The sequence below is a fragment of the Styela clava genome, chromosome 3 (assembly GCF_964204865.1).
Source record: "Styela clava chromosome 3, kaStyClav1.hap1.2, whole genome shotgun sequence".
In the NCBI taxonomy this organism is placed as follows: domain Eukaryota; kingdom Metazoa; phylum Chordata; class Ascidiacea; order Stolidobranchia; family Styelidae; genus Styela; species Styela clava.
In genome coordinates this window covers 3,563,931-3,579,107 of record NC_135252.1, presented here as the reverse complement: position 1 = coordinate 3,579,107, position 15,177 = coordinate 3,563,931, and the positions used below count along the sequence as shown (strand labels likewise).

Here is a 15,177-nt window from a genome sequence, read left to right as displayed (position 1 = left end):
ACTACGAAACCTCACATATAGGTCCCACAGAAGATTCAGTATACGCCCCAAACGCGGCAGGAATCGGGGGCGTTTCACAAGGCTATATAATTTCTCCGCTGAGTGCATACGAGATTTCACTAGTTCTGGATATCTCGCCAAAGGACAAATCGGGAACTAACTATAAAAACCAATCAAAGTATTAATAAACAGCACGCTTAAGTCCTACTGATGTCGGCCCTTCAATAATCATTCTTTGATATAAAAGCACAAAACAAAGCATGTTTATGCTTATAATGGCCGAGTTGATACATAGGAAATTAACTCGCATAATCAATGTAGTAATGTCTGTGTGACAACGAAATTTCAGGCTGAAAGTTTTCAAGAATGTCTGTATTATGAAATTTTATCCCACTGAGATTTTCTAGAACATGTTGACTTAGCTTCATGTTCTGATATGTTAAAACTTATAATTGTAATACTACATGTAATTTCGAACACAAAATGAACCTATAAGTCTTTCTGGCAATTCTTGTTGCTGTTGTCGAGGAGATTGTTGTTTTTGAGAAAAAATGACGAAATCTTCTAAGTCCTAGTGTTTAAAGTTAGAATAAAGCCACAGGATGGCTATTGGTGAATTTTTTCAAATCTTATGAGTCCTATAGTACCTCATATTTCATCCCGATTTTTCATTTATAGCCATAGGTAGGCTACACATTTACTTTCCACTGAAAACACAAGACTTCGTTATATTTGTCCTGAAACAAAATGCCGGCACTCAGCTGTTGTAAATTGCTGTTGTTGAGTCGCTCCTTATTGACGAAGATAATTTTGCGATTGTTTGATGCAACTTGACTTGGACTAAATACAGGTACGACGGTTAGCCATTGGACCGCCTTGTCTATATATTCAAGCATTGCTCTCTTTTTATTGTTTTTTACTGTCGATTGGCATTTGATTGAAGATTTTCTTTACTTTGCTTTATATCAAAAACATAAGCGTAAACTAGAAAATCATAAACTAAAGCAAAATTATTTTAATAAAATAATTCAATCTAATCGCATATATATCATTTACATTTTTGTCGAGATCGGAAGAAGTGCTGGGTTAAGGGCTGGAGCCGATAGAGCTTCGGCACCTGACCAACCATCAAAAAATGGAGGGTATGTTCGGCTATCTATCTCTACCCCCATTTAATTCATTGAAAACGAAATTTTGGAAATTAGAGAGAACAATAATGTTAGTAAGAGTTTTGTTTCGTTCTCTTCCAATCTATTGATGATTTAAATTCCCAGTATATATCTACTTTTACAATATATTCATTCTTTGGTTACATCAATGATACACAGGGAGAAATACCTATTACATATTTCGTAATATTTAGTTTAATGTCGCGTATATACCCGGCGGCGAATAAGTAAATTTGAGATAATATTTCATATTTTTGTCGGAACGGGACAAATAATATCTTATCAAATTTATCGCAATACTATGCGCATTTTTAACTGAGCGGATAGACGCACCGAATGAATGAAAAAAATGTCAAGGATTACTTGTTATATAGCAACTTTAAGATGTTTCAGATGAAAGTCAATATTAGCAAATTTTTAAATATTTTCCCAGTGCAAACCTTCTAGTTGTGATTGAACACCCAGTATTCTAGTTTTAAGGCATTTAACAGTTATATGCTCAAATACAAATGTAAATATCTCTGTACAGCTCATTAGTTGAAACCGAATCACTTATTGCTGAAAACTGGAATCGTTGCTTTGAGTACACATATATAGAAATAATTTTCTCGGAACAGTGTATAATAAAAAATTATAAATAATATTACAAACATACAATCATATTATCTAATTTTTGGTATTATAAGTTAATTCATTATTTATTCATAGAGGCATTTAAAGAATAGTCGTTTTAGCTATCGAAACCTGGTGTTTGTTGACATATTTACGAGGGTGTTCTTCATGGCGTATATAGAAAGTCCGCTCATGAGGTAAGATTATATTTTTCTTGCTACTTTCATATAAGCCAATTCAACAACATATATATGTGTGTTGTCCGATGTCATGCTAACTATTGGGATCGACTTCAAATAATACATCAATTTGTGATTCTAAATCTAATACACTGTGCTTGTTAACGTTTTATCAAATTATGGGTGTGGCATTAAGTTCATAAACTTACATCTTAGTATATGATCATCATAGATTCTAATAAAGTTTGCTTGAAAGTTCAGTATAGCTAAGTGCAAATCAAACAAATGCACAAATAATATCATCCCGTTCGACTTATATAATGAAAAGTTTCTAATTTACAATTAACGAGATTTTCTATGTCGAAAGAAACGAAACAAAAATTTTCCAAAACCAATTAATAAGGGTGAATATCTACTGTTAATTCGAAATTTTTCTCTCATATTTAACGTAGACATCTTTCAATTTATTTCTGAAATATATTCCTGTTGGGAAGTTAACTACGCTACGATAGGTCTACGGAAATAAATGAACGGCTTTGCCATATGCATTATTCATGTTTCATTGGCCTATACGACAACTCACGCAATACTTGCATTTTTACTGAAGCAAAATTTACACGAATTAGTTTAGACTTAAGACTAGTTCAAACAATAGTATATTAAAAATATGTATGAGTCGTTACTTGTGGAGTATGTTGAAAAGACATCTAATTGCTTTATTTTTGTTGGATAATTCACACATAAAAATCAAAGTTTAGGTAAAGAAAGCATACAACATAGATTTCTAAAGAAAAGTTTACATAGTTAAATTATATTGAATTGGATATGAACAAACGGCCACGGTTTCGATTTGAAATGAGGTTCTACTGTACATCGTTATTTAGAAGCTATGTGAAGTAAATAGATATGCCATTGATATGGAAGTGGGAGTAAATGGATTCTTAAATTGATTGTATATATTTCTCTTTGTAATATATCAAAAAAAGTCGCTTGGAGAAATATATCAAAAAGATTGTGACTCACTCATAGCGATTCACAAATATCAATGGTCTATTTATTTACTAATTTCACGTAGATAATGAGTTGTGTTATCTTAATAGAATTAAAATCTTACTAGAAAACTGCCATAAAAGTATTGGATGCGCAACTTATCAAATGTTCGAAACATGGGACTGATTTATATAGTAAACAATGGGGCTAACAAAACCATGATCTCGAAATTTGTTAAGAATCAGAAAATGAACGTTAATTACTAAAAAGTAATGGAGAAGCCTCAACATATCGGGTGACTGTACTGTTGGATTTTAGTCATTCTCAGACATGTACTATGTCCAGTCTACACAATATATATTTTAAAACAACATGAAAGTTACTGCCTTCTGGTAAATATAAATATGATAGTATTTATAATTGTTAATGATGTTAATCTTTAATTGCATTGAAGAAACCTTTCAAAATACCAGCAATAGTACTTTTACTAGGATTTTAATTACTAATGAAATGTTCAAATCCCACAGCATACTGGCGCTGCTTACTGCTTTACTTTAAACTATAGTGTTAAAACTTGATGCATTGACTGTCAGGTTGTCACAATTTTACAATGTTGCGTTGAGGCTTATGATTAGCCATTTAGATGAGTATTTGGAGTTTTATTTTTCATTCACTTACTGTAAGATTTCAAAAATATATTTCATTTTGTAACATTTTTCATTTCGTGAATTCCTTTGTTTTTTGGTATATATTATCAAAGATTTCAAATAAGGTAACGTTATTGATATATGCTCCCTTCTTACAGCAACGTTTTTATGGCATGTATGTCGTTTAATCAAACACTCTTCCACCATCTAATTGCCGTACACTTTGTTTTAATTTGGCATTGTATGCACCCCATAAACATTGGAAACTGATAAGGATAACATAAAGCCATTCGAAATTTGTGATGTCGATCGGAGCGAGGGCCGTTAGTTATAGCCTACGATATTGTGTTGGGTTCGTGGCCCGATGATAGCAGAGAGCAACAGCAATATGATATCGATATTAAGCTTCTAAGAAAAGTAAAGTTTAGGAATAGACACCAGAATTGCTTAAACTATGGCTTTGTTCTTTTTTAAATACAATGCGACAGTATAAATTATCGGGATTTGTGAAATATTTATGAAACAGAGCAACCAATAAAATTTCAATATTTCAGGGGAAGATTTGGATTGAAATCTATTCTCGTCATCCTGCTTTTCGTTTATACTGTTTCATCTCAGGATATTGCTAATACAACTCAGCAGAGTACAACAACCCTTCCTGCAATTCACGAGAGAATATTCAACAGAATACCAGAAGGAAACAACACTGAATCAAGTATCTATATCTGTCTCACATTGTTTTAATTAGACCTCTGAAATATTGTGCGAATGTTCATATCCGTTTTTGACATCTGTCATCAACTTAAAAATTTATTATCTTGAATTTGAAATTAGATTTATTCATCCGACTTTCGAGCTTTTATTTTTTATTAATTTAAAATTAGAAAAAAAAAATATTAAACTATATTTCTTTCAATTAATTTGCAATACAACATTGGTTTACTTTTTTTTCCAAAAGAATGCGTCCTTCGGTACAGAACGTATAAACAGTCATATCTCAGATATGTCAAGATTCCAGATCATAGTCATCACAGAACTACATTCAGAGGGTGTTTGGAAAAATGTTGTTTTATAGAAGAGTAAGTACAAGGAGGTTTTATGTTCATCGATTAGGTCACAAAATGGTTATTTATTGTGTGTTTTACGTGTTGCGTGTTTATTTTAAGTAAATGTAATAGATATGCAAAAGTTAATGGCGCGGTTTAATAGAATCGAATTTATTTATTCCCATTTCAATGGCTACTTCATAAACGCACGCTTTCAGCTTTGTTTAAAACTATTTGAAAACCCGTAAGTTTGACCATGGTTTGCATTTTTTAGACATAGTTCCCTACAATTATATAGTACATAACGTGTATCTATATTTATATATATATATGTGCGTATTTATTAATATTTGATCCATTTTGATACAAGTAAATGGAAGCTCATTAGTCACTTACATATTTTTGTATTTGCAATGATCATTAAAGTGATGGTTACATCAATTTCAGTTTTCAATGCAAGTCGTTCAGTTATATTAGGATAACGAGACAATGTTTTCTTATGAACGTGACTCAATACGACAACAACGTACAGCTGGCTCATTCTAAAATTCACACTCACGTCGAATTAGTATTAGAAGAAGGTAAACTAAAAGCTTACCTCCGGGGTATATTACTTGTCGCTTATTTCACGATAACATTGACTTAACATTCTTGAATCAAAATATTGAACTGTTGAAGTTTAGAATAATATCTTTTATTATATTATCAAATGTTGAAATTTATCTAGAATTAAAAAAAAATCACAAAAGCAAAAATAAATGTCTGAAAGACAAAAATGAGGTATAGTTTGTTTCAAATGTCGCAAAAATTATGTTTTAAATGACAATAAGGACATAAACATAAATAACAAAAATTGCGCATATTATTTGTACATGGTCGGTTCTTCTTCATTGTCATAAACAATACAGCAACATAACATAATAATCTTGATGTTTATGAAATTTGCAGAACCTGAGGTCAGGGATTTCGTACCGGACGAAGATGATTTTATACAAGAAAAAGCGTTTTCGCCAACAATTACAGGAAACAACATATTTACATTGTCAACTGCGATAACAAAGATTCCAAATACAGAATTGACGACCAAAAACGACATTGGTGATGTTCATCTACAAAACTTTACTCAGGTCAATCTTGAAACAACAACTGAAGCCACTTTGCAAACACACGCTATAAGAAGCACAACCAGTCCGCTTCCAGTTATAAACTTATTTGCGGAGTCGAGTCCGACAGCACGCACAAGGTCATTTTCTCAGTCTACACCCCTGGCTTCATCTAATACACGAGCGGCCAATACACCAGAGCCAGCAGAAGATACCACCAAAATTGGAAGGACATTTTCAGTAAAAGAAAGTAATGAATCTCACCAGGACGTGCCATCTGACTCAGGTACCCCTATCAAACGTACAACTGAACGTACCCCTATCAAACGTACAACTGAACGAACACCTAACATGCTCACGGACGTATATATCATATCTGAAGGCAGTCAGCAAAGCTCGACAACACCAAAGGCACCAGTTACAAATACCTTCCAGCCTTCTGCCGTAAGTACATTAGCAAAAGAACAAACTAATCCACCTGTCTCGACGAAATCAGCAACAACCAAGCTCATGTCAAAACTCACCGCACCACCTACGAACTATCATACTCCGGAGACCACTCAGCAAATAGTCTCGCTCAACAAAATTACACGCCCAACATTGCAGTCAGCTCCGCGGACAATTCCCATTTTAAAAACAAACAATATTAGGCCCATATTCGCTACAAAAATTATGTACACGTCGCACGGAGCTTCTTCAAGTCGTCAGTTCTTTACTGAAGCTATTAAAACCTTGGATAATGAAACTAGTGCAACTACTCAACAAACTACGGCTTTGCCTAAAACAACATTAGGGTCACAATCCATCAATGCCAACAGACGCTATAATCTGAATTTAAAGGCAACTACTCAAAATGGAGATCCTCCGTCACAAACCAATGCAGTTTTCGAAAAAACTACCTTAATGACACCCACACAGTTTACTAATACAGATTTCATAACAAGCATACTGTCCAAAAATACTTCGCAAACAAATGCTTTGACCAAAGATGAGACCCGCGCCAAAACGCCAGGACCAAAGATGAATAATGTGTCGGGTTTATCAACAATTCCAATGTCAACAAAACCTACGCAATTCACAACCCAAGCTATTAGGCCAAGTGATTTTTCCACTATGCTGACAGCAGATCGAGATCCAAGTGATGCACCATCAAGTATAAATAGTCCAACTGCTAGTAATATAACCGAAAGCACTGATACGTTTGATGCTACAAAGCATAGTTTATCAAATAAAATTGTGAATACAACAATCTACGCAGAGCAAAACTGGATTACAACGCCGAGAACTGCACCAAATTCGACACATCAAAATCCCCTCACACAAGCTGATACGCCAACAAAAGCGTCTTCATTGAAATCCAACCCTGACGTAATGATTACGGTTTTGCAGCCAGAATTGTCTACGTCTGATTATCTTATCACGCCAAATAAACATGTGGCAACCACGAAGTCAACCAAAGGGACAGAATATAAATCTTCAAACATACAGTCGGCGACAACAAGAATACCCACTTCTGAACCGGTTGAAAAGTCTGTCAGCTTAAAATCCCATAATAGGTCGAAACCAACACACCATCCAGCAACGACCACAAGAAAATCGACAGTTGCATCACGACCAACAAACAGTCTATCGGCGAGTAGATTCGTTAGCACGTTTTCCACCACAATATCAAATTTTCCGACGCCAAAAACCTCTTCGTCGAAAGTTAAACCTAGTGGGCCTACTACCATGTCGACATCTTCAAACATACAGTCGGCGACAACAAGAATATCCACTTCAGAACCGGTTGAAAAGTCTGTCAGCTTAAAATCCCATAATAGCTCGAAACCAACACACCATCCAGCATCGACCACAAGAAAATCGACAGTTGCATCACGACCAACGAACAGTCCACTGGCGAGTAGATTCGTTAGCACGTTATCCACCACAATATCAAATTTTCCGACCCCAAAAACCTCTTCGTCGAGAGTTAATCCTATTGGGCCTAATACCATGTCGACATCTTCGTCTAATTTACCACAACGAATGACTTCTACACGAGCAAAAACGTCAACAAAAGCGCGTACAATGTCAACAAACTCCGATACAATGACTACAGGTTTGCAGCAAGAATTGTCTACGTCTAAATATGCTATAACGTCAACTAAACATCTGGAAACCATGAAATCAACTCAAGGTTTCCCGTTGTCCAAAATGAAAGAATATAAATCCGCAACTACAAAGTCGCCCACCACGAAAATCCCAACTTTGGAAACATTGAAGACCGAAAATTCATTCAGCATAAGATCTACTAATAGGCCAAAATCAACACATCCTCCAGCAACGACCACAAAAAAATCAACAGTTGCATCACGACCAATGAACAGTCAATCTGCGAGTAGATTCGAAAGTACATTAGCTAGCACAATTCCAAATTCCGCAAGACCAAGAACAACTTTATCGATAATTAGTCCAGTTACTGATTCACCGCGGACCAGAGCGTCGACACTCTTATGGTCAAGAAATTCAGTCTCGGTCAAAACTACAAAGACGTATTCAGGAACCACAGTTTCTCCGTCTGATGCAACCAAAAAATACACTACCGCGTCAGAGTTGAAAACCGTAACTACATCTACCAAATATTCAGGTGCCAACTATACACAACATGCAACACGTATAGTTCCGACACCTGGTATGGTAACTGGTATTGCTTCAATGAGTGGCAAAATTCAATATGTTACAAGAAAATCAACAGTAATTGGCCCGCCGTTCGGAGAGAACGAGTCTTCAGAGAAAAAATCTAACGAAACAATGGTAGAGTCCAAAATTACAGTCGTTCCATCTATTATCACTGGGAGGGAAGGGGCAATCAAAGATCCCCCGAGTAAGTTAATTATGAATATCGACACCAGTATATATATATATATATATATATATATATATATTGTTCAAGTTACAAATTGGTTTATTGGACACGTAGTGGACATAACGATCGTTTTGTTGTTATGTTGTTCTTTGACACGTTTTGAAGAAATCGCTTTTCTCTTACTGGACCAATTGCTTTGGAATTTTCAGTGGCTAAAGATAGAATTTTTTTCTAGAAGGCTTTTATTTTTTGCTATGACGTCATCAAAATTATGTGGCTCTACGTGTCCATATATTTGAGCATAGCTCTCTTGTAATACTAATACCTACAAATACATCTGTCTACTTACTTTCTAGGATAAATTACTCTTCAATAATAGCAATTTATTATTATTACTAACTTTCAGTTGCTCCTGGTGCAAGTATTTTTTGCCAAAGACGATGTGCGAACGGTGGAAAATGTGGATTCAGATATGTAGCTGATGGAAGTTCACAAAAACAGGAAATTTATTGCAAATGTGTACCTGGTTTTGTCGGCGACTTGTGCGAAATTGAAGTGAATTCGGCAGGTATGTCAACTTGTATGGCTATCGTGACTGTTGGTAAACTTAATTTTTTCAGTATTGGGATTCGATATTCAGAACCCAACAAATAATGAATCATAGTTTTTTTCTCATCATTTTATCGTACATGACAACGCAAGATTGAGCAATTGTCTATTTTTGGCCTTATGTTTTTATGTAATTTTAATAATATTTACTACATAACCATGCACATTTCTGATAGTAAATTTTTTAACGGTCGAATTTCACGTTTGAAGTATTTTGGAATTGTTATTCCATTTTGTTCATAATTTATTTACAGGAAGCGTTCCGCCATGGCATGTAGTTTTAATAGCCATTGCAATCATTTTTTTGATATTGTGCTGCGGCATTTTGATAATGTATGGGATTTATAGAAGACATGCAGTTGGTCGATATGACGTTGAAAAAAGATTTAGAGTTAGGGTATGTATGCATATATGATATTATACAAATAGTAATAATAAAGTTACGAACATTGTCATTTAATTTGACATAGGCAAGACAAAATATCATGTATATATACTAAATGATCATAAATAAGTGAGTTAGGTTGACTTAGGCATCAAAAAAGCATCCATACATATCTGTAACGGATTTATATATGAACTGGAATAACTTATATTATGATATTTTTAAAACCTAGAATTCCTAATTTTGAAAGGAATTGAACTAAAGTTGAGTAACCTTTTATATACAATTCACACTCGTGCAGCCTCTTGGCAACGGAAGCCTGAATGAACTGACCGAAGACACAGGTGCGAGCAGAACATCTTTGAGGTGGCATGGCCATGATTCTATGACTTTATCAAGCACTTATTCAACGACTGCATCTGTGTGATATTGAAATAAAAGCAATCGTGCTGCAGTGCGGGTCGAGGATTTTGAAAGGCGTCAACGGCATACCAACCTAAATCTCTGTATGTATATCTTGGTCCCAGAAATGAACAGTTTAAAGTCGTTTTTAAATGTTTAAACCTCGAGAATTTGGCGTGACATGAGCAGTTTCACGAAGAGTTTTCTTATACAATAAGGAACTCCGTGATTGTATCCAAATCCTTATCTCCTTTTTCCCACTCATAACCCAACACATTCTTCGTTTCTATGATGACAAAGAACGTAACTCATTCTATCAGCATTAGTACCAAAATTCATATGATATTTGAAGGCAAACCCTTCATAAACACTCTCCCTTAGAAAGTTTCTTCTTAATTGTGTGGTTCACACTGGCTATTTGGTTCATGTAATTTGTAGGAGATGGGAAGCAAACATTCATTCTATATTGTATATCGTGAAGTTCGAATTTAAGCAACGTTCCTCATATATGTTTTTTTTAATATTATAAAATAAACTTTTACTAGACTAATAAATCCAAGCGAACAATTCAGGCGTACATTCTTTCATCTAGTCGACTTCGCACTGGATAGCAACACCCGCTACACTGTCTGTTATTGGCAGATTGGTATCTGAACAGATCCATACTGAAATATAAAATAGATCAAAACCCGAAAAACTAACTGAATTTAAATACTTAGAGAATTCGTACGTGCCCTATGAAGGATTTTAGTGTATTCAAAAACTTTTAGATCCAGAATTGAATTGGCCTTAATTAAAATTATTTTTTAAAATATACCAATGATTATTTGATACGACCATGAGAATTTGGAGGCGTAAATTTCGTTCCAACGAGAATGAGCTACTATTTTGGGGAAATTTGCAAAGCGAAGTCACGCGCACTCACTCAGAGGTTGAGGAGATAGATATGTGAGTGAAGTTACGAGTGGTCACTAGGATGAAAAGAGCTTATGCGACTATAAGAAATTGTAGTGTAGATATACGCGCCAACAGAGACCAATTGACGTGAGGTCATGTCAATACGACCAGAAAAACAAATATATATTCGGTAGTAAATTCCACATGGGTAATTCTTGGAAAAAAACTTGAAGCATAAATTTTTTTGTATGGTAGGTATACTGAGAATTTACAGCCAGTCGAGTTTGACGACTAAAAACTTTTTTGAAGGAATGTTTTACGAAAGTTCAGAAAGATACAATTCATGACAATATCTGCACAATAACAACTGCGATTGAGAGCCATTCATATTTTATAGATATATTTTCTAATTTGGTTTACGAGTTAAGTACTATCACAGAAGCGCCATCCTAAATATATATGATAGAAATACTCCATACACGAAGGTATCAGTAATATATACAAGTGAACTACGCCCTCACGGTATGAATATCGACAAGCAAGGTAAAAAGTTACAACCTCCATTGACGCGTTTCGACCTACTGACGTTATGTATTCATTTCAACTTGAATCTTAGGAGATGATGATCCCAACAAGACTGGAATTTTTGTTGACGTGGAACTTGGAGCTGTATCGGGATTAATATAACAATTAATTTCCCTTTCTTCATAGGAAACACACAAAAAGCTTTAGCCAGTTCCGAACGATGTTGTTTATTCAGCTTCACAACAGGACAAGAATGTAAATTGCGAATAAGATCGATAGGGTTGGTAAAGTGCCATACATATACTGCCAAGAATATGCATATACCGCAAACTCATATACATATACAGCCAGCCAAATATACATATACTGCCAAGTCATATGCATATATTGTGTAGCCAACTCAAAATACAAATACAGCCACTAAAGGGATGTACGAATACTGCCAGATCATTTCATAAGAATACAATTTATGTATATGCGGTTGCATCTACGAACTATAATATGTACATTACGGGTCGTTGATATAATTAGCGCATTAAAAAGTGTAAAAAAAAAAATCTCCAGAAATGAACAGTTTAAAGTCGTTTTTAAATGTTTAAACCTCGAGAATTTGGCGTGACATGAGCAGTTTCACGAAGAGTTTTCTTATACAATAAGGAACTCCGTGATTGTATCCAAATCCTTATCTCCTTTTTCCCACTCATAACCCAACACATTCTTCGTTTCTATGATGACAAAGAACGTAACTCATTCTATCAGCATTAGTACCAAAATTCATATGATATTTGAAGGCAAACCCTTCATAAACACTCTCCCTTAGAAAGTTTCTTCTTAATTGTGTGGTTCACACTGGCTATTTGGTTCATGTAATTTGTAGGAGATGGGAAGCAAACATTCATTCTATATTGTATATCGTGAAGTTCGAATTTAAGCAACGTTCCTCATATATGTTTTTTTTAATATTATAAAATAAACTTTTACTAGACTAATAAATCCAAGCGAACAATTCAGGCGTACATTCTTTCATCTAGTCGACTTCGCACTGGATAGCAACACCCGCTACACTGTCTGCTATTGGCAGATTGGTATCTGAACAGATCCATACTGAAATATAAAATAGATCAAAACCCGAAAAACTAACTGAATTTAAATACTTAGAGAATTCGTACGTGCCCTATGAAGGATTTTAGTGTATTCAAAAACTTTTAGATCCAGAATTGAATTGGCCTTAATTAAAATTATTTTTTAAAATATACCAATGATTATTTGATACGACCATGAGAATTTGGAGGCGTAAATTTCGTTCCAACGAGAATGAGCTACTATTTTGGGGAAATTTGCAAAGCGAAGTCACGCGCACTCACTCAGAGGTTGAGGAGATAGATATGTGAGTGAAGTTACGAGTGGTCACTAGGATGAAAAGAGCTTATGCGACTATAAGAAATTGTAGTGTAGATATACGCGCCAACAGAGACCAATTGACGTGAGGTCATGTCAATACGACCAGAAAAACAAATATATATTCGGTAGTAAATTCCACATGGGTAATTCTTGGAAAAAAACTTGAAGCATAAATTTTTTTGTATGGTAGGTATACTGAGAATTTACAGCCAGTCGAGTTTGACGACTAAAAATGTTTTACGAAAGTTCAGAAAGATACAATTCATGACAATATCTGCACAATAACAACTGCGATTGAGAGCCATTCATATTTTATAGATATATTTTCTAATTTGGTTTACGAGTTAAGTACTATCACAGAAGCGCCATCCTAAATATATATGATAGAAATACTCCATACACGAAGGTATCAGTAATATATACAAGTGAACTACGCCCTCACGGTATGAATATCGACAAGCAAGGTAAAAAGTTACAACCTCCATTGACGCGTTTCGACCTACTGACGTTATGTATTCATTTCAACTTGAATCTTAGGAGATGATGATCCCAACAAGACTGGAATTTTTGTTGACGTGGAACTTGGAGCTGTATCGGGATTAATATAACAATTAATTTCCCTTTCTTCATAGGAAACACACAAATAGCTTTAGCCAGTTCCGAACGATGTTGTTTATTCAGCTTCACAACAGGACAAGAATGTAAATTGCGAATAAGATCGATAGGGTTGGTAAAGTGCCATACATATACTGCCAAGAATATGCATATACCGCCAACTCATATACATATACAGCCAGCCAAATATACATATACTGCCAAGTCATATGCATATATTGTGTAGCCAACTCAAAATACAAATACAGCCACTAAAGGGATGTACGAATACTGCCAGATCATTTCATAAGAATACAATTTATGTATATGCGGTTGCATCTACGAACTATAATATGTACATTACGGGTCGTTGATATAATTAGCGCATTAAAAAGTGTAAAAAAAAAAATCGAAAGCGGCTAGTGGTCGATACGGTGTTAACATACAGGGGTAAGGGCTTTACTTACATGTTGATTGCGCACAAACACATAAAACTACCAGCGCTCTTAGTGCATGATAACTATGCAATAGGTACCAATCTATAATATCATAATACCCCACAACATCTGGTCGTTGATAATGTCCTGGCAGAAAATCTCTCTTCAGTGAACTATTCTTTGGCTACTGACAATAAACTGTCCCCAAAATAATCGAATTAGCGTAGAGTGGAAAATATAAAACTGCCGGTGCGCGTAGTTTTTGATAAATGTCCAATAGACGGCAATCTATAATGTCAACCACATGCACCGGCAACTTTATGCTTTATTATGCGCAAGCAACATGTTAAGGCTCATCACTGAATGATACTCATATCATGACATTTCATTACATCTGCTTTACGCTAGTTGCAAGTCGTTTTTCATATTTCCATCAAGAGTCGTTTTCGCGTTTCTGTAAGCGTAGGCACACTACCCCAATCCATCAACGAACATGACCTCATCTTTTAAAAATAATCTGGCGATGCTTTCTTGATTAATCAATATGTAACGTGAGTAATGATAGTTTGCACCAAACATCAACCTGATTGGTTTGTCGACAGTTTACTGCCAATGGCCAAGAATACTTCACTGGAAAAAGATTTTCAATGTCGTCTTTGGCAGCAACACATTCCTCATGTTATTACAATCAGCTGTCGTGGGGCTTTATCTCATGGGGCTTAATCTCATATCTTATACGCCACAAATACCATGTATGGACTTGTCACTAATGATGCTGCTATCACATCCATCAAAAGTCGTTTTGATGTTTTTGAGAGTCATTTTTAACGCACTCTGCAAGATTGCAATATCTCCACATTATACTTGAGGTCAATCATTATCTATTCCATAACATCTCCATTGTATATCTCGTCCTCCAGTATTCACATATTTAACGCCAACGGTACGTGATTCTATACTGATGAAAACATGAAATGCATAAATTATGCCGGTCCAAAGTCGGTTTATATAACAGTGTGCATTGATAACATCGTAACTTGACTGAATATTTTATAAAACAGCCGAGAAACGAAATAGAGTGGCAAAAAAGTACTCTAGATTCTAGAATCAATGTTTCAAAGCCCAATGCCGGACTATCAGTAAGGGTAAGCTCATTACATAAAACGTCATTGCTTGATTGATTGCCTTACAGTCAGAGCGCCTTATGTATTAGCATTTCCGTTTAACATTACACTATTCTTTCAATTTTTATGAAACAAATCGAAGAGGAACTAGAATTAAGTGCCAAAAACAAAAGGTTGAACACGACACCCCACTCATGAACGCGCGATGAATA

The 15,177-nt window shown here is 35.0% G+C and overlaps 1 protein-coding gene across 1 annotated transcript; it reads left to right on the top strand.

Annotated features, from left to right (window-relative positions):
- The first annotated feature begins 6,221 nt into the window (after positions 1-6,221).
- On the top strand, positions 6,222-10,485 carry LOC120342708 (uncharacterized). Its single transcript, XM_039411664.2, has 4 exons — positions 6,222-8,609; positions 8,998-9,159; positions 9,455-9,597; positions 9,887-10,485. The coding sequence occupies exons 1-4, from the start codon at positions 6,257-6,259 to the stop codon at positions 10,010-10,012; spliced, it is 2,784 nt and encodes a 927-aa protein (XP_039267598.2). The 5' UTR covers positions 6,222-6,256; the 3' UTR covers positions 10,013-10,485.
- Positions 10,486-15,177: the final 4,692 nt, after the last annotated feature.

What these genes read in the sequence shown, in the direction of transcription:
- LOC120342708 (XM_039411664.2), top strand. Translation starts at nt 6,257, where the DNA reads ATGTCAAAACTCACCGCACCACCTACGAACTATCATACTCCGGAGACC. An exon ending in AATTGAAGTGAATTCGGCAG is followed by an intron (nt 9,160 to 9,454) that starts GTATGTCAACTT and finishes ATTTATTTACAG; the next exon opens with GAAGCGTTCCGCCATGGCAT. An exon ending in AAAAAAGATTTAGAGTTAGG is followed by an intron (nt 9,598 to 9,886) that starts GTATGTATGCAT and finishes ACACTCGTGCAG; the next exon opens with CCTCTTGGCAACGGAAGCCT.